The sequence below is a fragment of the Rhineura floridana genome, chromosome 11 (assembly GCF_030035675.1).
Source record: "Rhineura floridana isolate rRhiFlo1 chromosome 11, rRhiFlo1.hap2, whole genome shotgun sequence".
Classification (NCBI taxonomy): domain Eukaryota; kingdom Metazoa; phylum Chordata; class Lepidosauria; order Squamata; family Rhineuridae; genus Rhineura; species Rhineura floridana.
The window spans coordinates 39,520,846-39,543,365 of record NC_084490.1 but is presented as its reverse complement, the minus strand read 5'-3'; the positions used below and the strand labels follow the sequence as shown (position 1 = coordinate 39,543,365).

Below are 22,520 nucleotides of genomic sequence, written 5' to 3'. Positions count from 1 at the left end.
AACTAAAGGATGCAATCAGAATGCAGATATACAAATTCCAAATTTTGCAGTTCTGCAACCATCAAACTCTAATTGGCATACAATTAATGATGTGCTTAACATTTAAATGCATGTAACCTTCATTTTCCTTAATTGCCACATCTGGAATTTTGCAAAGGGTGTGTGTGCGCTACTTAAAAGGGGGGGAAGGGCTGGGACTTGGCAATTGTGATTGATAAAAGAAGTCTTTCAAACATCTACCCAGACATTCATTAATTTCTAGGTTATATTTTCCTTTGCAGTCTATGAGGACTAAAAATAAATGGATGTGGGGTTGTTCCAAATTTTGCTGAAAGTGCTGGATTTTAATCAGAGCTGCTCTCTCTGAATATATGTTAACTGAAACATTCTAAATACATACCTTCGAAACAGAAAACGTTCATTTGTGTTAGGAACTGAAATAAATGCTTACCTTCATGAAAAAGGGTCAAAACCTAACCTCACTGAAATATTGGATTATTAACGATAATCAGTTAGCAATTAATCACTTAAAACCAAGAGCCCCTTCAAACTGGGGTTTTATTTTGGGTGTATTCTGCAACATATTATTGACACAATAACAGTGAATTAATGATGGATTTATTCAGTTTTATTTTGTTTTGTGGTGCTTTTCCAATGCTACTACATTATTGCTGTCTGGAGGGACTATAGCACAACAAAAGCAGAACAAAAATAAAAAAGATTATTCGCGGTTACATAAAAAGTTACAGGATTTCAGCAGGAATTTACAGGATATGCACTGACTGGAAATGAAGCAGTATGAGTGCCACAGAAACATTTGCACTTGCAAACAGTATTGAAAGTGGGATTGCATATGACCGCCTGGATAGCATCCTGAGCATAAATCATCATGAATGTGCAATAAAAAGGATGGTTGGAGGGGATGTCTGGAATTAATGAAGAAAAATCTTTAATCACTGCAGAAGAAAACCTTTCCAAGCTGCATTATGCACAGGGTATCTCATCTTTATGGCTAAAAAAGCTATTGTCATTAGCAAATGGTTGGCTCAGCTACTGTGTACAGCTGAGGACAATAAACATTTTAACATCTTATTTTCTGAGTAAACATGCATAGAATTCCACTGTTAGTGACCCATTAGACCTTTCTGCCAAGTTATGGTGACTCCTTCCTTGAGAGATGTTAAATATCAAGTTTATTGTAAAACTCCCCAAATTCAGGATTTTAAAAAAAGTGCCGAAATGGATCATGTTTCTCTAAAAGAAGAAAATGGCTTGGCTTTGCAAAATGTGATTGGAGTGCAGCATAAGCATTAGACTCAGCCATTTCTATGGATAATGTACATGCTTGCACTGAAACAGAGACCAGGTGTGGGATGTGTGTGTCCGTGTGACACAGAAACCTTGGACAGCAGCACATGATGGAAAGGGGCAGTGGGGGTGCTGCATGGCAATGTGCCCTGCAGGGATTCCCCTCTTGGCCTCAGAAGCCAGATACTTTTGGCCTTTAAAGCCAGAAACATTACATCAGTTATCTCCTACTCCCTCCCCCATCCCACTGCTGTCAGGGTCCCTTGATGGTGAACACTGCACCAAGAATGTTAATCTGGTCCACCTGCTCCTGCACTCCCCCTCCCCACTGCTGCAGAGCAAGCATTAGGTTAGTGCCAGTCACACCAGCAGGAAAGCAGGCGCCAGAGAAATCTTGCTGGACAGCTAGTTAGGACACCTAGACTATCTTTGAGGATCTGCCAGGTAGGAGGAGAAAGTTCTTAAGAAGAATCCATGGTGGTGATAAAGTGAATGGAGGTACCAGAGAATTACACACACACACACATCTGAATATCCTCACCCAAAAGATGAACTAGGTCCCTTCTGCACTATACATTTAAACCACTTTTATGCCACTTTAAACAGTCATGGCTTCTCCCAAAGAATTGTGGGAACTGTGGTTTGTTAAGGGTGCTGAGAGTTGTTAGGAAACCCCCGTTCCTCTCCCAGAGCTACAATTCCCAGAGTTCCCTGGGAGGAGAGATTGACTGTTAGACCACTCTGAGAATTGTAGCTATGAGAGGAACATGAGAGTCTCCTCAGAATTCTCAACACCTTTTATTTATTTATTTATTATTTTATTTATACCCCGCCCTTCCTTCCAGCAGGAGCCCAGGGCAGCAAACAGAAACACTAAAAACACTTTAAAACATCATAAAAAGACCTTAAAATACATTAAAACAAAACAACATTAAAAAAACTTTAAAAAAACTTTAAAAACATCTTTTTAAAAAGGATTAAAGATATTAAAAGACATATTAAAAGCAATTCTAACACAGACACAGACTTTTAACAAACTACAGTACCCACAATGCTTTGTGGGAAGCAATGACCATTTAAAGTGGTATGATAGTGCTTTAAATGTATACTGCAGATGGGGGCTTAGAGGGCATATAGATACATTAGGGGCTTTAAGGTGATGCAATGATGGACCATAATACAGTAAAACAGTGATTTCCAGCCTGGGGGCGATGATCCCTAGTGGGGCCGCAAAGTAACCTGTGGGGGCCACGAACAGTAAAGAATTTATTTATTTATTTATTTTATTAAAAAGTCTTCCCTCCCTGGATGCTGTCTGCTCCCCACTGCCACTGCAGACGACACCTGCCCCTTGCTCCAAACAAGACGGAAGGACTTTTGCTGAAGTGGCAGAGTGACTTTTAGGTACGCTGAGGGCAGGTGTCTGCCTATAAAACATGTGGCAGACGCCGAAGGAGGCTGAGGGCAAAGCTACCAGGAAGAAGAGGGATTACTATTGCCGACTCCCATCTCCTTGCACTGCCGCTGCTGACAACGCCCTTGCTCAGAATGACAGGAGAGGGCTTTTCATGAAGCAAAAAGAAGCAAGGCTGCAAGGAAAGGCTGTTTTCCCCTTCCTTCCTGACAGCCAGCCTGCCTGGCTTTCTTGGCTCCTGCTTCACTGCCACCTCCTTTTAAAAATTATTATTTGCGAGGCCACCCAGATCTCGCTTTTATTTATTTATTTATTTATTTATTTATTTATTATATTTCTATACCGCCCAATAGCCGTAGCTCTCTGGGCGGTGCACAACATAAAAACATCCAATATACAAGTAAAAACATATATCAACAACTTAAAAACAATATACCAAAAGTAGTAGAACATAATTAAACATATAAACAACTACAACACAAGCCTAAAAATATTAAAACGTATTAAATCAGTTAAAAGTATTAAGATGTTAAGATGTTAAGTAATTAAAATTACTAAAATATTAAGAGCGTAAGTGCAAATGTAGGTGTTACAATAGATGTTAAAAATGTTGTTAAAATGTTGTTAAAAAGCCTGGGAGAACAAAAAGGTTTTTACCTGGTGCCGGAAGGACGGCAATGTTGGCGCCAGGCGTACCTCATCAGGGAGAGAGTTCCATAGTTCGGGGGCCACCACAGAGAAAGCCCGTTTTCTTGTTGTCACCTTCCGGGCTTCTCTCTGGGTGGGCCCCCGAAGGAGGCCCTTTGATGTTGAACGCAGAGTACGGGTAGGTTCATATCGGGAGAGGCGTTCCACCAGGTATTGTGGTCCCAAGCCGTGTAAGGCTTTATAAGTCAAAACCAGCACTTTGAATTCAGCCCGGAAGCATATAGGCAGCCAGTGCAAGCGAGCCAGAATCGGAGTTATATGTTCACATCTCTGAGTCCCTGTTAGCAATCTGGCCGCTGCGTTTTGCACGAGCTGCAGCTTCTGAACTGTCTTCAAAGGCAGCCCCACGTAGAGTGCATTGCAGTAGTCCAATTTTGCGGTTACCAGTGCATGGACAACTGAAGCAAGGTTTTCCCTATCCAGATAGGGACGTAGTTGGGCCACCAACCGAAGTTGATAGAAAGCATTCCGTGCCACCGAGGCTACTTGTGCCTCTAGTGACAGGGATGGTTCTAAAAGAGCTCCCAAACTACGGACCTGCTCCTTCAGGGGGAGTGCAACCCCGTCCAGAGCAGGTTGAGCCTCTCCCATCTGGTCAGGGGAACCACCCACTAACAGCATCTCAGTCTTATCTGGATTGAGCTTCAATTTATTCGCTCTCATCCAGTCCATTACCACAGCCAGGCATCGGTTCAGCACCATGACAGCCTCACCTGAAAAGGATGAACAGGAGAAGTAGAGCTGTGTGTCATCAGCATACTGATGGCAACGCACTCCAAAACTCCTGATGACCGCACCTGCGGCTTCATGTAGATGTTAAAAAGCATGGGGGATAGTACTGACCCCTGTGGAACTCCGTATTTGATGACCCAGGGCGCCGAGCAAGACTCCCCCAGCACTACCTTCTGGAGACGACCCGCTAAATAGGAGCAGAACCACTGCCATACAGTACCTCCAACTCCCAAATCAGCGAGTCTCCCCAGAAGGATACCATGGTCGATGGTATCAAAAGCCGCTGAGAGATCAAGGAGAATCAACAGGGTTACACTCCCCCTGTCTTTCTCCCGACAGAGGTCATCATACAGGGCGACCAAGGCCGTCTCAGTGCCAAAACCGGGCCTGAACCCCGATTGAAATGGATCTAGATAATCGGTCTCATCCAAGAGTGCCTGGAGCTGGTCCGCGACCACTCTTTCTAGAACCTTGCCCAGGAATGGAACGTTCGCTACCGGCCTGTAATTGTTAAAAATTTCTGGGTCCAAGGAAGATTTTTTCAGAAGTGGTCTCACCACCGCCTCCTTCAGGCAACCAGGGACCACTCCCTCTCGTAATGAGGCATTAATCACCTCCGTGGCCCAGCCGGCGGTTCCAACCCTGCTAGCTTTTATCAGCCAAGAGGGGCAAGGATCTAGTATAGAAGTGGTCACATGCACCTGTCGAAGCACCTTGTCAACGTCCTCGAGTTGTACCAATTGAAACTCATCCAACAAAACATGACCAGACTGTGCTCCGGATGCCTCATTTAAATCCACTGCTATAACATTGGAGTCCAAGTCCTGACGGATGCAAGACATTTTGTCCTGGAAGTGCCTGGCAAATTCATTACAACAGGCTTCAGATGGATCTATCATGTCCTTAGGGCCAGAATGTAATAGCCCTCGGACAATCTTAAAAAGCTCCGCCGGCCGGCAGATAGAAGATTGAATAGCGGCAGCAAAATGTTGTTTTTTTGCTGCCCGCACTGCCACTAAATATAACTTAGTATAGGCACTTACCAGTGCAAAGTTGCATCCATCAGGAGTTTGTCTCCATCTGCACTCAAGCCGTCTCCTATGCTGTTTCATCGCTCTCAGCTCCGGAGTATACCACGTAGCTGTATGAGCTCTACCCAGGAGAGGGCGCTCAGGAGCGATCATGTCAACTGCCCGGGTCACTTCAGTGTGCCACAGTTCGACCAGGGTTTCGACAGAAGCGCCAGCCTTATCAGCCGGAAAACTCCCCAGAGCCTTCTGAAAACCATCCGGATTCATTAGTCTCTGAGGGCGGACCATCTTAATAGGTCCCCCACCCCTGCAGAAGGGGAAAGTCGCTGTAAGTCTAAACTTCAGCAAGCGGTGATCTGACCATGACAAAGGGGCTGATGTAAGACTCCCTACCTTCAGATCACCTTCACCCTGTCCAGTTGCAAAAATCAGGTCCAGAGTATGCCCTGCCACATGCGTTGGGCCAATGGCGTATTGGGACAGCCCCATGGTTGTCATGGAGACCATGAAGTCCTGAGCCACCCCAGATAAGGCAGCCTCAGCATGGATGTTGACATCCCCCAGCACTAAAAGTCTAGGGGATCTCAACGGCACATCCGAGACCACCTCTGTCAGCTCAGTTAGGGAGTCAGTTGGGCAGCAGGGTGGGCGGTACACCAACAGAATCCCCAATCTGTCCCGTTGACCCAACACAAGGTGCAAACACTCCAGACCAGTAGCTAAATGGACAGGGTCCTTGGAGAGAAAGATGGAACTCCTATAGACCACAGCAACCCCCCCTCCCCGGCCCTCAAACCTACCCTGATGCTGAACCAAGTACCCAGGTGGGCACAGTTGGGAGAGACTAGCTCTACCCTGTTCACCCACCCAGGTCTCGGTTATACATGCCAGATCAGCCCCCTCATCCACGATTAAATCGTGGATGAGAGAGGTCTTATTATGGACCGATCTGGCATTTAAAAGCAGCTTCCGGAGATCTGAGAGCTGGCTGATAGGGCAACCAGCAATCCTGTGGGTGCGTGGGGGACCGGAACATGGCACAGCTATTAATTGTCTGGGCCGTGTTCCCCTCACCTGGCAAGTCCTCCACACAACACCATATCTCCCTTTACCCGTCACTACGTTAATTGGAGCCTCCAGAGATCCTCCCAATTGATTTTGGCTCCTCCCAGGCACATATTGTAAACTCACACATACACACACACTCACAACCATACACTCCCTCACAAACCCACACGAAGCAATAGCTTTCAGCCCAGACAGAGCCAAGAAGCAGCGAGGAAGCACAGGACTTGCTCATTTCTGAGGCTAAGTGTGTGTGCCAGCATCCCTCCTTTCTTCCACCTACACTCTGCCCCCCCATCTCTCTCTCCAAGACTCTGCAGCAGTTGAGGGCTTCCCCACTCCCACATGCCCAAATGCGTGCACGCCTGCAGAGGCTTGCAGGAGGGGCAGGTGTGTTGTGTGTGTGCATGCGTGTGTGCACTGATCTGTCTTCTGCTCTTTTCATTCTCCAAGTGCATGCTAACCAAGTCATCAGTTCTGATTATCATCCCTAGGCCTAAAAGTGCTAACCCCCCTCCTCAGTCTGTGCACCTTGTTGTCTGCAGTGCACAATCTAGCATCCCCATCACTAACACATTGCTGCTTCTTGATTAGTATTTTTTAAAAAGAAAAAGGAAAAAAAAGCTCAGCAGGTTGGCTGAGGCTGGGATCCTGGTAGTGCAGCAGGGATGTATTTATTTATTTAATTATTGCATTTATATCCCACCTTTCCTCCAAGTTCTGAAGGTGGTGCACATGGTTCCCTCCCCCTTTCCATTTTATCCTTACACCAACCCTGTGAGATAGGTCAGGCTGAGAAACTCTGTCTGGTCTCAGTAGGCTTCATGACTGGATGAGGATTTGAACCTGGTTCTTAGTCCAACACCGTAACCTACTGGTGTTGGGAGGCAGGACTGTACATCTTCAGACTGTGGCGGGAGGAGGGGGATACCAATTTGATTAGATCTTTGCATTAAGATAAGAAAGCAACACCTTCCTGTCTGCAGGGAGCTTTTAATGGAAAGGAATATTTGGAGATATGATTTTGCCACACTCCATTTTTTTCAATTAACAGAGACTAAAATTACATTAGCATGGGGGGGGTCACAAAAATTTTTGAGCTTACAAAGGGGGTCCCATACTCATAAAGGTTGGGAACTACTGCACTGAACAATGGAACAGATTTTTTGAAGTTTGGCCATAATGTTGCACTCTACTGATATCATGGCAACTGAAAATAAGTATTTATTATTTGGTGATGGTGAGCAACTAGTGACATCAGAACATCCTGGTTTCAGTCTATCAGGAATGGTACTGCTTAAAATGTATAGTTCAGATGGAACCCTATTCAGATGCAGTGTTATCATTTTCTAGTTGAAAAGAAAAATCATTTGGGTTGGATCCAGTGTTAGTTGCACTTGGGTCTCACTGAAATCAGTGGGACAACTTGGTCATGACTTAAAGTTCCATTTATTTCAATGGGAAACTAACCATTCAATGGCAGCTAACTGAGTCTGGATCCGATCCTTTGTTTCCCAGAATGAATGAAGTAGGAATTGATCTGTTGCCTTTTCAGTGCTTGTGCCCAAATTATGGAATCCTTTGCTCTGAGTGTTTAATTAGCCTCCTCTCCTTGCTGGATGGTAATAAAATAACATTCCAACAGACCTTTGTTTTACCATATAGATAATTACCTGTGGCTTTGTTTTATCTACTGAGCCGCATGTTGTCTTATCATATTGTTACATTTATGGAATGTTATTATATTTTATAATTGGTTTTAATTGTTGTAAGCTGCTCCAAGTGGTATAGAAGCACTAGAAGGGTGAGGTATAAATATTTATAAGAATTAATAAATAAATACTTCCAGCCATGACAACTACAGTTCAGTGTTCATTCTCACCACTAAATAGAATGTTGTGTTTTGAAAGAAATTGCCTTCTGCCTGATCATGTGAAGGAATTCACTTATATCAATTGAAGGACCAGAATTACCAGACACGTGACTGAAAATGAGCACACTCCATTTGAGAAATTCATCAGTGGTGTGCAATGTTACAACTAGAAAACAAGATGAGTATAAATCAGGAAAGAGGAACCTGTGGTTCTGCAGAGGTGGCTGGACTCCATCTCCCATCAGCCCCAGCCAGCATGACCAATAGCCAGGGCTGACATGAGCTGTAGTCCAATGTTTGGAGGCCACAAGTTCCCCACCCTTGGTGTATGCATAGATAATTTTAATTCAAACGTCTTCAGTTAAATCTAATTAAATAGTCATGGATGAGAACCTTTTTTTTTTATAATGGTGCCATACCCTGAGTCCACATTTATCAAAAGTGATGGGCTCACCCTCCAGATCTCATCCCCCTGAAAACTACTCAGTGAAAATTTAAACAATATCCCCTACACGCACACCCCATTTCAATTCCTGAGGAAAACACTACAGCTGGGAGCCAGGACTCCAGAGTTCTCTAGAAAAGTGTTCAGAGGTTTAGGGTAAACCAACTTTGGGACACAAATGTATGCAACAAAGCCTTATGACCAGTTTTAGTAAATTTCCTCAGCTTTGACAGTGGGCATTTTTGCCTGGAGAAATAGTAGGGAGAGGGGGATGCTTAACCCTTTCTCTGCCCACTGGTTTCCCCGCTGCAACTTTCTTCTGCCAAATACTCCCATCGACTTGCAGTTGAATGTTTCTGAAGGTCTGAGAGGTCTGAAATGACTCTAACGTTTCTAGAAAGGTGATTTTTTAAAACACAAGTACAAATTACACTGGCAAACATGCGCTTGTTCTTAGTCTCACTCAGAGCTGGGTGGATGGCTGGAGTTGGGGACTAGGAAGAAACAGCTGAGGCTGGGTTAAGTACCTACTTCCTGTCCACTCATACTTCCTTGAAAATATTTCGTTCCTCCATATTGATAAAAGACAAATATGAGATTTGGAACCCCATGATAAACTGTCTTAGAGACAGGGAGAGGAAGAGGAAGAGACCAGCTGTCCCTGAGATTTCTGTGTGATATATTTTGAACTCTCTATTCAGTGGTTAATTTCTAATAAGTGAAGTGCTAATGCAAGAGCTGCCCCAAGATATATTTTGCTTCCTGAGGGGGGAGCAGCAAACTGTGCCCCTCCCCCCAGGTAATGGTGCGCATAGTGCCCAAGGCTAATCAGAGTATTTTGGCGCCTGAGGCACCAAATCCCAAAGCACCCTCTTCCTTGGCAGCAAAAACACAACGGTGATCTGTGAAATAATTATTAATTTACTGCCCTTTCATGACACACCACATCAGCTGTCTGAGGTAGCCACCTCATTGTACATTATTATAACTATTAGCAGGGGGTTGGACTTGATGGCTTTATAGGCCCCTTCCAACTCTATTATTCCATTATTCTATTCTTATTCTTATTCTTATTCTTTGCCTTTCACCAGAAGGTTCCAGGGCGGATCACATGGGTTATACTTACTTAATGATGGGGAAAACGCATTCTGCACATCATCCAGAGATGAGCCTTGGCTCAATACAGTCCTTTCCTGTTCCCAGGATGTTGGAGTCTCCCTATTCTTCTTAAATCATCCTGTCTAATCATATTACACAGTAATCTGACTGGCCACTGTTATGAGATTCCTCACTCAATTCTTTACTTTTGTAGGTTTTCATAAGAACTACTATCCCTTCCCTGTCACATGGATCTTATTTGTCTAACCAGCTTCGCCCTGGAAGTGGCATTCCTCTTCTCCAGGTCTAAGTCAATATCAGCCAATGTTTAGTGAGTTATATTAAGGAAAATGTTGCTGTACATCCCACCATCAAAACAGGTCCAATGGTCATGGGAAATGAAGGGGACACAATCCAGGCAGAGAGAGAAAACAGTGTGGCCATTCCACAGCATCAGAAGATTGAGTAGAATCACACAACAGTGCCTGGGGGTTTGGGCACATCATGTAGATGATGGAGGCTCTGGAAATGGCATCATGATTTGAGGCTTCTGAAGGTCTACAACTTAAGGGTGTAGACATGGACAAGCTTGAAGCATCTTTTCACAACATTCATCCTTAAAGTGTAGATTCATGCAAATATTTCTTACACTGCTAAATGGCCGTTTCTGTACACTTCCTAACATGTGGAGCTGGGACATGGGAAGGGGCGGCCCAACATTATTGTGGGCCTACCAACATTAATCCCAATTTATGTTGGAGCTGGACTCTTCCCATTATCCTTTGCCACATTTATTTATGCCTAGATTATAACAAAAGCTGTGTGAATCCACCTTTACTACCCTTCTCAAAGGGATTCAGATTGCTGTTGAAAGAGAAAAGAAATGCTAAGGATCTGAAAGCAGAGCATTCAGGGTTGTGGGATGATGACTTTTGTGGCTAAGGCATTGTTCCACAATTGCAGGATGTCGCAGCCTCACAGAAAATACTTATTGATCCAAACTATAACAGTTTGTGATTCCTCCCTAATTCTACTACTTTCATCTTAATTATGACCCTGAGATATCCTGATATGGACATGGATGTCTTCAGCATAGTGGGAGATGGAGACAGGAATGTTGGAGTTCTTTTAAAAATGTTCACTTATTTGACTCATCAACAGGGTTTGAATGGCCACTTGTTAGTTCCAATAGTTGACAACAGTGAAACCATCTGAGTCCACATTCACAGGTGGTCACATGCAATTCAAGTATAAGGGCCCCACAATCACAGGTAAGATCCAGTCTGTTTGGGGAATTTATATTGTAAGATGTTGGGGCCGAGAAAATGCCTTAAGAAGAACCTTTGGGTCCATAGACTGAGGACTTGCCCAGTTGCCCATATCCCTATCACTCTTTATAAAGGAAATATCCTAAACCCAAGGTTTTCAGGTGAAAGCAATGGGGGTGAACAGGAAATAAAAAGGGTTAAAATGAAAAATGAAATTCACATTAGACATTTTTCATGTATCAAATACAACATTTGGTATTTTATTCCCCTACCTACCCCACAAAAAACTTGAACTTTAGTGTAGAAATTATTTTTGCTGATGGTAGTTGATGAATTCCAAGTCTCAGTTCTGAAATGCATGTAATAGAACTTAAAGCTCTGTGGAAAAAGTAGGGGCTCAGGACAAATATCAGGAGTGTATAACATCTGGAAACTTATGATGTGACTGTTTTAAGGGAGAGGAAATAATTTTAACTGTGCTGGCCCCATATAAACCTGTTTGTTATTTATTCAATATAGCTTTTGATTATTTTTTTAAAAAACAGCTGTGCTAACTCCAGGAGATTGGGGGCCCTTGGGGGTGGCACCCACAATGGGGTCCCCTAACCTGAGAGAGCATGCTGTTTGGCTGCATCTGATCCTCTTGGATACTCTGCACAAACTGGAAATGGTAGCACTGCTAGGGCAGCAGGCCCTCTGCTGGACTTGGGGCTGTGGCAAAGGCCCAACTTTTCCACCCTTTAGAGCTGATCCTGATTTTGAACCTACTAAAAATGTTATGGCAGCACCACTAAGAGAAGAGAGAAGGCAAAAACTGGAGTTAAGAATAGAGAAAAAGGATAAACATGGTGCTCACAACTCACCGGCAATGAGATATCCCTCTCATCCCGAAACTCAGGAAGGGTCTCCAGGCAGAAGATCACAATGGAGATGAGGATGACCAACACTGAGATTAATGCGATGATGCGGGCAGCTTGCGAACTCTCTGGATGCTCAAAGAGCAGCCACACTTGTTTGAGGAACTCCCTCTCAGGCATGGGCTGCACTTCATCCTTAATGAAGCCCTCATCATTTCGGAATTTAGTGAGAGCCTCCTCTCCCAGCTGATAGAACTTGAGTTCCTCCAAGAAAACATCAATGGGGACGTTGGCTGGTCGTCGGAGACGCCCTCCAGACTGATAATAATACAAGATGGAGTCAAAGCAGGGCCGGTTGCGGTCAAAGAAGTATTCGTTGCGCAGTGGGTCGTAGTACCGCACACGGCGTCGCGGATCACCTAGTAGGGTGTCAGGAAACTGGCGCAAGGTCTTCATTTGGGTCTCGAAGTGTAGGCCTGAAACATTTATCACCACCCGCTCACAGCAGTCCTTGTGGGAATGCTCCCCACAGTGGACAATGGGTTCATTGTCCCCTGCTGTCAGTGGTAATAGCTTCTCCATGGCAGGGTTGGCAGCTACAGCAATCCTGGGATGAGGTCAGGAGCCATGATTCAGATTTCACCCTGTTGCCCAGTCCCTCTCCAGAGGATGGTTGCTGGCTTCCCTGAGTTGTCTGTCGAGCTATTCTGTACACTTTCCAATATCAATTCACTCATGCCGTTATTTGTATCTCAGATGACATCTCTCTCTTCCTTTCCTGCCGTCTTAACTCCCCTTCCTCTCCTTTCACTGATTCACTCATTTCACGCATATCTGATCTAGCATCTGGCTTGATTCTCTCTCTCTCTTCCTCCTTTGCTTATTATCCCTTCTCTACTTCACACCATCTCTTTCCTTTCTTGGCATGAACTTGTTTTCGTAAAGCCAGTCTCCTGCCACTGACACCCACGTGTCATCCCCCTGACTCTGTACCCTTTGATCCACGGCATTCAAGCTTACTTTGATTTGTGTTCCAAAGGGGTTAGACCCACAATTTAGATTCCCCCCCACTGCCCTTCTCTATGTCCCCTTTCTGAGAATACCCCTGCCTTCTAGTGCCAGCGTCCAAGGTTTCTGCCTGTAAACACTTTCCTCAGACCTAAAGGTATCGGATTGCCCAGGACGGTACAGACTCTTGGCCCCCTTGCCAAAAACCCAGCACCTCCCCCATCCCCATGTCTAAAAGCAATCCCAGCAGTACACTGATCAGAAGAGGGGAGAACTAAAAATAACTGGAATGGTGGTGACATAGGGGGCAGGCAGAGTGCGTGGGGCAGAGAAGGGAGTGGGCAGAGCACCTTCAGGCTGGTAGAGAGGACTGCCAGCCAGAACTCTTGTGCTCTCTAGAAAGAGGGTGGTGCTTATGCCAAAACACCTGGGTCTCTGAGAACAGAGGAGGGTCTCATGAGTTGCTACTACATGAGGAGACACACAGGCTGAGACTCAGGAGGACTCAAGGGTTGTTGTAAGCTTTGGATTAGAGGCCAAGGACCTGCCACGCTAACTGATATTTAGGGCGCCAGACTTCTCAGACACTCAGTTAACTAGTCCTATCCTTGCTTGCCAATATTTACACTGATAGAAAATGTAGATGTACAAATGCAGGGCCAGCCCTACCATAAGGCAAAGTGAGGCAGCTGCCTCAGGTGACTGCGTGTTATGAAAGGGCAACAAACAGTTATATTTAATTAATTATATTTTTCCGCTCAGGGAGGCAGCAGTAGAAGCACTTATTTATTTATTTAATTTATATCCCACCTTTCTTTTCATGAAACCCAAGGCAGCTTACATATGGTTCCCAGGTGGTCTCCCATCCAGTCACTGACCAGACCTGACCCAGCAGGGAGCTGTACTTATGTGCCTTCAGACCATAGTCTGGGACTTGTGGAACTTCCTGTCTCAAAGGCCAAAATAACTCAACTAGCCTTGTGTTCTATGCTCCTTGACCTTGGGGGGGGGGGCAGAGGGATTTGCTTAGGGATAGAAGGATCTGTCAATTTCAGTTCTCCCATGTTTTCTCCCATTTTTCAAACTTAAATTCAGTTCTTCACATTTCTGCAGCAACTTGCCATTTTTTAATTTTTTTAAAAATCCTCATGAAAATCCATCAGCATTTTTGTGCAAATTTATTGTAATAAAAACCATTTTTGCATGCAGTTTTGACTACTGCACACCTTTTTTCAGGCAATGTTTCCTAATATAATGTTTTGTATGTTATTTACACTAATATATTCATTTTTATGCACACTTTCCCTTAATATATGCAATTTTGTAAAAACATTTGCGCATCACAAAATTCATATAAGTCCAAATTTAAAAGGATGGCTGTGTTTCAGCTCTCATATCGTTTCGGAAAGTGCTAATGCAAACTGAAATTAATTTCTTGCCTATCCCTAGACACTGCTGCTCTGCCTCAGGCAGCAAAATGTCCTGGGCCGACCCTGCACAAATGACACCTCTCACCTCTGTATTAAGTTTAAACTCCTTCTACTTGTTTTCAGGATCTTCTCTCTTCTAAACTATTTTTGTTTATCTCTATTCTTCTCCCAGCCATTAAGCTTTGTCCTAGACCTTCATTCCCTTTGTGTTATTTCTCATTTCCTTGCTTTTTCTCTCACAGCCCCTTGTGCATGCCACTCTCTGTCTGTTTAGAGATATTTGATTGTCCTCTTTGTGCTGCTTTAAGAACTGATTAAAAATGCATCTCTCCTTTATTTCCTTCCTGATGTTCTATTTGATTTCTTTGATAATTTCTCTTCCTATCATTAGGTTCATAACTATTTCAGCTTTAATTTCTACTTTCCCTTCTTTACTGCTCTCTCTCTCTTTTCATCTCCTGTTTTTTAGATTGTGAATCGGCAGGCAGGAATTTGTTCATTTTATCCATGTACAATGGCCACTATGTTTTAGATGTATTTATAAATAACAAGTGGTGGTGATGATGTATACACCTCAAGCATTTCTCTTACACTAGCCAGGTTACCAACTTTAGAATATTTTTTTGCTAGTGTTCTTGCTCCTTTTCATGCTATGATAAAGGGCATGACCAAATGTCTTGATCCGCAGGGAACTTTAAAGGAGCAAGATGGATGCTGAGCAACTCACAGCTCAGAACTTTTCAGGCTGTGCACAGCCATACGCACAACATTTTATTCTAGAATCAATGGAGACTTGAGTACTTGTTTTTTCTTCATCGGCCACACACAATCTAGATCTATTGCATATTTTTTTGCCCCTGAAAAACGTTTTTGAAAAACTGGTTTCATTCTGAAAATAAAAGCTCATTGCAGATTGATTCTGCTTTACCCCACAGTGTGCCCATTTGAAAACAGATCCCAACAGATGTAGGCAGTCCCAGCTATGGGGATGGTGTTGTATCCACACTTACCCAATGACAAGGATGAAACTTTTGAAAAGCAAATTGCCAATTTTTGAAGGAGGCATGATGTAGTAGTAATGGGGGAGTTCAATTACCCCAATATCTGTTGGGAGACAAATTCTGCCAAACACGGCCCTCCAAGAAATTCCTGGCTTGTGTTGGAGATAACTTTCTCCTACAGAAAGTGGAGGAAGCAACTAGAGGATCAGCTGTCCTTGACTTGATTCTAACCAACAGAGATGACTTTGTGGAAGAAATGGCAGTTAAGGGAACTCTAGGGGAAGTGACCGTGTTATGCTTGAGTTCTTTATTTTAAAGGAAGTAAAAGCTGAGAGTAGCCATATGCATATCCTGGACTTCAGGAAAGCCGATTTTAATAAATTCAGAACAGTTATATGTAAGGTTCCATGGCAAGCAACCCTAATGAGAAAAGGAGTCCAAGATGGGTGGCAGTTTCTAAAAAAGGAAATTCTAAAGACACAATGGCAAATAATTCCAACAAGGAAAAAAGATGGAAGACAGCAGAAGAAGCTAATGTGGCTTCACAAAAAGATTAGAAATGACCTGAAAATAAAAAAGACACATACAGGAAGTGGAAGGAAGGCCAGGCCACAAAGGAAGAGTACAGGCAGGGAGCATGGAATTGCAGGGATGGCATCAGGAAGGCTAAACCTGAGAATGAGCTGAGGTTAGCAAGAGATGCTAAAAGCAACAAAAAAAGCTTTCTTCAGGTACATCCATAGTAAAAGACAGAGAAAATAAATGATGATACAGCTACTCAATGAGGATGGCAAAATGATAACAGATTACAAAGAAAAGACAGAAGTGCTCAATTCCTATTTTGGTTCCACTTTCTCCCAAAATAGGGTCTATGACCCTCCTGGCAAATGTGAAGTTGAAGCGGCAGGATTGCAGCTTGAAATGGTCAGGGAATACCTAATCATTTTGAATGCATTCAAAACTCCAGGGCCCAATGAACTGCATCCTAGAATACTGAACGAACTGACTGAAGAACTCTCAGAACCACTGTCTATTATCTTAGCAAAATCATGGAGGATGGGTGAAGTGCCAGATGACTGAAGGAGGGCTAATGTTGTCCCTATCTTCAAAACGGGCAAAAAGGAGGAACCTGAGGACTACAGAACAGTCAACCGGACATCAATTCCTGGGAAAATTCTGGAGCAGATTAAAAAGTGGTCAATCTGTAAACTCCTTAAAAACAATGCAGTGATTACTAGAAGCAAACATGGATTTATCAAGAACAAATAATGCCAGACTAATCTTATCTAATTTTTTGATCAGGTAACGTCCCTGGTAGACTGTGGGAATGCTGTGAACATAATATATCTTGACTTCAGCAAAGCTTTTGACAAAGTGCCCCATGACATTCTGATTAGCTAAATGTGAGCTGGATGGAACAACAAGCAGGTAGATCCACAGTTGGCTACAGAACAGTACTCAAAGAGTGCTTATCAATGGTTCCTTCTCCAACTTTGGGAAGGTAATGAGCAGGGTACTGCAGGGCTCGGTCCTGGGCCCCGTGCTCTTCAATGTTTTTATTAATGACTTAGATGAGGAGGTGCAGGGAATATTTTACATATTTGCAGATGATACCAAACTTGGAGGGATAGCTAACAAAATTCAAAGTGATGTTGATAGGCTGAAAACAACGGAATGAATTTAACAGGGATAAGTGCAAAGTTCTATACCTAGGAAAAAGAAACCCAATTCACAGTTATAAGACAGAAGATACTCGGCTCAGTAATATTACATGTGAGAAGTATCTTGGAATTGTTGTTGATCACAAGCTGAATATGAGCCAACAGCGTGATGTGGCTGCAAAAAAGGCACATGCTATTTTAGGCTGTATTAACAGAAGTATAGTTTCCAAACTGTATGAAGTACTAGTTCCAATTCAAGAACTGTTCTGTATTTTCTTTTTCTTTTTTCTTTTAAAAACCCTTCTAATTTAGTTTTTGTGGTTTGATTAGGGATTGCCAAAAAAGAACTGTAACACCAGAAAAAGAGGTCAAAAGAGGATACAGATTTGCATAACATTTGCATATGCTAATATATAAGTAGAGATGGAAATTTAGAAATAACTACTATCATTTAATTTTTTTAAAAGTACATCCCACTATAATAAGGAAGACCACGACCAGGTGAACTGTGTGCCTGCTCAGTCTGCTGTCCAGGTAACTGATGATGGTCAGCTCCAGGACCCCCTTCTTATTGTTCTTTATTTTTAATCTGGACTTGGATCAGACAGCCCTTCAGAGAACTGTTGTTTGTAAAATAGGACACATGGCTAGTTTATGTTTAATGCACTCTCTCTTTTATGCAGCCAGGCCTCTATCTCCCTTTGCTTTGACCCATCTCCTCTGAGATGAACAGGGCACAAAGTGACAAGCTACACTGCACCCTAGAAAGATCTTCTCTTATGACAGACTGATAAGACCTCACTTTGATGTCATATGATATTTCTTAGCTGCTTTGGGTGCTTTTAAAATAGACAAGTGGGATAAAAATGACCAGAAATTAATAAATACATAAATCTAACACAGAACCCTTGAGTCTTGTAGATGATTCTGGGACATGCTCTTGGGTGTGCCAACTCATATGGAAAGGTGGTGAGGCCTTTTGGGTAGGGATGGGTGAGAAATTCCATTTAGTTCACATCTAATCTACACTTTCCAAAACAATGTATGAATCAAAACATAGCCATCCTTCAAAATTCACACCTCCAAATTTTGCAATGTAGTTGTCCAGCCAATGTGTACAAAAATGCAAATATTAGGGGAGAGCATGCATAAAAATGCATATATTAGTGAAAATAACAAACAAAAATGCGTTATATTAGGGAACACTGCTTTGCAAAAATGTGCATACTAGGCAAAATTGCATACAAATTTTCATGATGACTTTTTTTAAAAAATTGCAAACTGATGAGGAAATGTGGAGAACTGGATTTAAGAGTGAAACAATGAGAAACTGAGAGAAACCAAAATGGACAGATTGCCCCATCCCTACTGCTGGGGCTCAGTGTAAAAGAGAATGCATCCTAAAACATGCCCAGTTCTCTCCCATGGCTGTGCTTTGCAGGAGAAGTTTGATGGTGGTGTGCAAGCTATCTTCCAGAGAAACAGCAACCATTACTAACCTTCTAATTTAAGAACCTGATCAGTATCAAAGGAAGTCCAGACATTTCTGAAAGGCAGTTTGAAAAGCACAGCCCCAGTTAATTACATGGTAGCGGTGCAGGTTGCAGGGAGCTAATCAGTAGCATACTAATCTTAACAGTTATTAGAGCCAGCCCTCATTCTATTTCCTGTCCTCAGAAAAGCCTGAGATGTATTACAGGAGGTAAAAGGAAAGGTTACATGAGACCAGGTCTATAGCCAGAAATTAAGTGGTGGGAAACTTAAAGGTACATATTTGTTTATTTAACTTATTTATGTTCTGCCTTCCAGGACACAAATCCTTCCAAGGTGGCTGATAAGTAACATAAAAACATATCTATAAAATCACAATAAAAATCTTAAAGCGTAACAAGTATTCACAATCTTTCCCATATGGCAGTTTGATTACACCTGGCACCAGGCCTTGTGGCAAGTTAAGGGGGAAGGCGACAGTTCAGTGGGAGCAGGTGCCTGGTTTTAATATTTGATTCCATCCCTCCTGGGATCCTTCACGCGGGGTAGTTTGTGGTAGATGGTCCTGAGGAGAGAGAGGCCCTGAGGTCTTCTTTTCCTGCCTCCCCAATCTCTTAAGGGTTTCTTATCTACTAAAGAAGTTCATGGTGGGTAGATAAGTGTCATCATATGGTAATACAAAACCACCCTGTCTAAATACACACTGGCTAATATGTTCAAACGGAAATTCTTTAACAGTTTGTTTAATTTAAAAAAAAAATCATACTTAAAAAAAAACTCGTGTTTTCTTTCCACTGTTTTTGTATTATTTATTTATATACTGCATTTATATCCCATCTTTCCTTCAGGGAACTTAAGGCGGCATACATGTTTCTCCCCCCCTCCATTTTATCCTCACAATAACAATGTGAGGTAGGTTAGGCTGAGGGGCATTGACTGGCCCATGGTCACCCAGTGAGCTTCATGGCCAAGCGGGGATTTGAACCCTGGTCTCCCAGGCCATAGTCCAACACTCTAACCACTCTGCTACACTACTCGTTGGCCAGAACCCTAGAAGCCAGGCATAGGTTTATATCTATTTTCCTTTAACTCAGTATGCCATGGATAGGGGACCTGTGGCCCTCCAGATGTTGTTGGATTACAGCTCCCATCACCTATGACCATTGGACATGCTGACTGTGGCTGATGGAAGTTGTAGTCCAGCAACATCTAGAGGCCACAGGTTCCCCATCCCTGCAGCAAGTAAAAGGACTAAGGACTTGTGTGACAAACCCACACCACCTCTTCCTCTGATGTGAAGGATCTTGCGTATCCCTCCTTGTCCAGGTCAGATCCCAGGTTGCTGCTCAGTGTGAGAGCCCTGACAGTTTCCAAAGTGAATCTGATGCCTTAGGAATCCTCCATTTTTCCTTTTTTAGTAATAATAATTTAAAAATCTGAATTTTGTCCAGAGTGCTGTGCATTGACAGTTGGGGCAGCTTTCAGGTCCTTCCTTTTTACCCTCCCCCTGCATTACCAATGAGCATATGTGCATTGACTGAACACTGCAAAAGAGCAATTTTTATGTGATCATGTGATTGCAACAAAATTCATTGTGTGTTTTGCCAGTATGCAAAAGGACATGTGCACATTTGGAAAATGGCACACACAAAAATCTTGGTGCAGTCATTCATACAATCACATCAAGAGTGCTTTTATGCATTGTTTTATCAATGAGTACATGCACATCACTGGCATGGGATGGCGAGGAAAGGCACAAGCTGAAGGCAATGAAAGCTGTGGCAGAGTAAACATGCTCCAATTCTGGAATTAATTTCAGAAATGTTCCTAGTGAAACCAGAATCCAGGAGGAGTGCAATGCAGGACAGTGATCCCATGGAACAATTATTGCACAAAATGGGGAAAATTCACTCATCCCGACTCCTATGCGTTTCATAACTTGCTTTTCATTATAGAAAAAAATTGCCTGCTGACAGGCACTGGAGCCTGAGAAGTCGGCACAGCCCTGATCTTGTGGTTGGGTGACTGTCAGGTATGATGTTCTCACTGAGCATTGTGGTTGAGGAAAATTGGACATACGCACTGCTGGTCATTGGAGCAGTGTTCTTTGAGGTCAGCATGAGTAGGGATGTAAGGCGTCCACTTAACCAACTCCAAGAATAGTCCCCTAACACTGCATAGTCACTGCCAACCTGATTTTATTATGGGTTTGGGAGTATCTGTTGCAGATACTTCGTATGACATATCCTTCTTTTTTTGACAATTATCTATTTTGTGTGTTCCATGCATAGTGGCCCTTTCTCACATCTGGCTCATGTTTGAAAGCACTGGTCTTACAGGAGATGGGTCATATCAATGTTGCACACTTTATTTTGTCCTTGTGACTGTGGGGAGAGGCTACCCATTGATTGTATCCACATTGTGGAGAATTGATTTCACCTTATTTGTTTGTCCCTCCAAATTTGCCTGAATAAAAGCTCCCAATTTGTCCACAATATTGGAACCCAGTTCTTACCAATAAGCCCACCACACAGCTCTTTGGAATTATAGATCATGAGGATACTGGCTACCTCCAGCTTCAGAGCACTTGCCTGCCTGGTTAACATAGGTTCCGCATTGAATGGCCTGGGGATGACCACAGTTGGGGGAGAAATTCAGTTCAGTTCGCATTTGAAGGGGAACATACCTAATTTGCAGTTCCCAAAACAATATGCGAACCGAAACGTGGCAATATTTTGAAATTCACTTTTCCAAATTGTGTAATGCAGTTCTCCAGCCAAATAATATGTACAAAAATGCATTTACTAGGGTAAAGTATGCATAAAAGGCATACATTTGTGAAAATAACATACATTAATACATTATATTAGGGAAAATTGCTTGCAAAAAAGCATTATATTAGGAGAAATTGCATGCATAAATTAGTATATAAGGAGAAATTCACACTAAAATGCTGATGAATTTTCATCAGGACTTTTTTAAAAAATGGCAAACTGATGTGGCAATGTGAAGAACTGAACTTAGGGTTGCAAAAATGAGAAACAAAGAGAAAGCAAAACTGATAGATTCACCCATCCATTGGGATGAGGCATCCTGCTAAGGACCGAACATGCAGTCTTTGACCATTGAGGCTTCCACTGTGCTCTCTACCATCCAAGCACAGTCCCATACCTGTACAGCAGGGTTTCATACTCCTACAGACACGCAGTATGAATAGGTGTCTCCAATCCACAGTTACTGTGGAAATAATAGCACCCACACTGTGTGATGTACCTTGCTGGTTTCTGCCCAAGCACAATACTATTGTGCTGAGAGTAGGGATGGATCGATAAATTTCGGTTCCCTTGGTTTCTCATTTTCCTAGTCTTACATTCCTGCACATTTCTGCAGCATTTTGCTAAAAAAAACCTCATCAAAATTCTTCAGCATTTTAGTGTGAATTTCTCCTAATAAACACATTTTTGTATGCAGTTTTGACTGATGCACACATTTTTGCAAGCAATTTCTTAGAATATAATGCATTTTATGGTATTTTTAATGGTATTTTCACAAATATTCATTTTTATGCACACTTTCCCCTTATATATGCATTTTTGTAAACGTTGTTTTGTTGGAGAACTGTATCACAAAATTCAGATAAAAGTGAATTTCAAAAAATGGCTGTGTTTCAGTTCTCATATTGTTTCTGAAAGTGTGGATTTGATAGATTCAACTTTAAATGTGAACTGAATCAAATTTCTCCCCCAACCCTAGCTGGCTTTTCCCATAACAACATATGATTACTTTCTACTGTGATTTATGACTGCCCAGTGTCTACAAATGTGTGGGCATTCCTTATTTATTTCCTTCCCAGAATGCACTTTGCTCCATAGCCAAGAGCAGCTGGTCCATTTTGTCTACTGCAATCCTGGTTTTTCAATAGTGCTAGAAACAAAAGAAGAGGCAAACTTCCAGTTGGTGCTACAAATTATATTTTATTCTAAAACCAGTATGGGAACCATGATTCTTTGTGCATGGCCTAATTCAGGTCAACATCTGAGGACCAGGAGGGAGGCTTGTAACACTCTTGCTCCCCCAACACACCCTACATCTGCTACCAGAGCTAGAAGTTGTTAGAGGCAGTGGTAGCA

The 22,520-nt window shown here is 42.7% G+C and overlaps 1 protein-coding gene across 1 annotated transcript in view; it reads right to left on the bottom strand.

Moving 5' to 3' along the window:
* Positions 1 to 12,939, bottom strand: part of KCNA7 (potassium voltage-gated channel subfamily A member 7) — a 35,357-nt gene extending 22,418 nt beyond the window's left edge. Inside the window, exon 1 of the mRNA XM_061589661.1 lies at positions 11,806 to 12,939. Coding sequence (XP_061445645.1) covers positions 11,806 to 12,381 — 576 coding nt within the window. The 5' untranslated portion in view covers positions 12,382 to 12,939. The remainder of the gene's footprint in view (positions 1 to 11,805) is intronic.
* Positions 12,940 to 22,520: the final 9,581 nt, after the last annotated feature.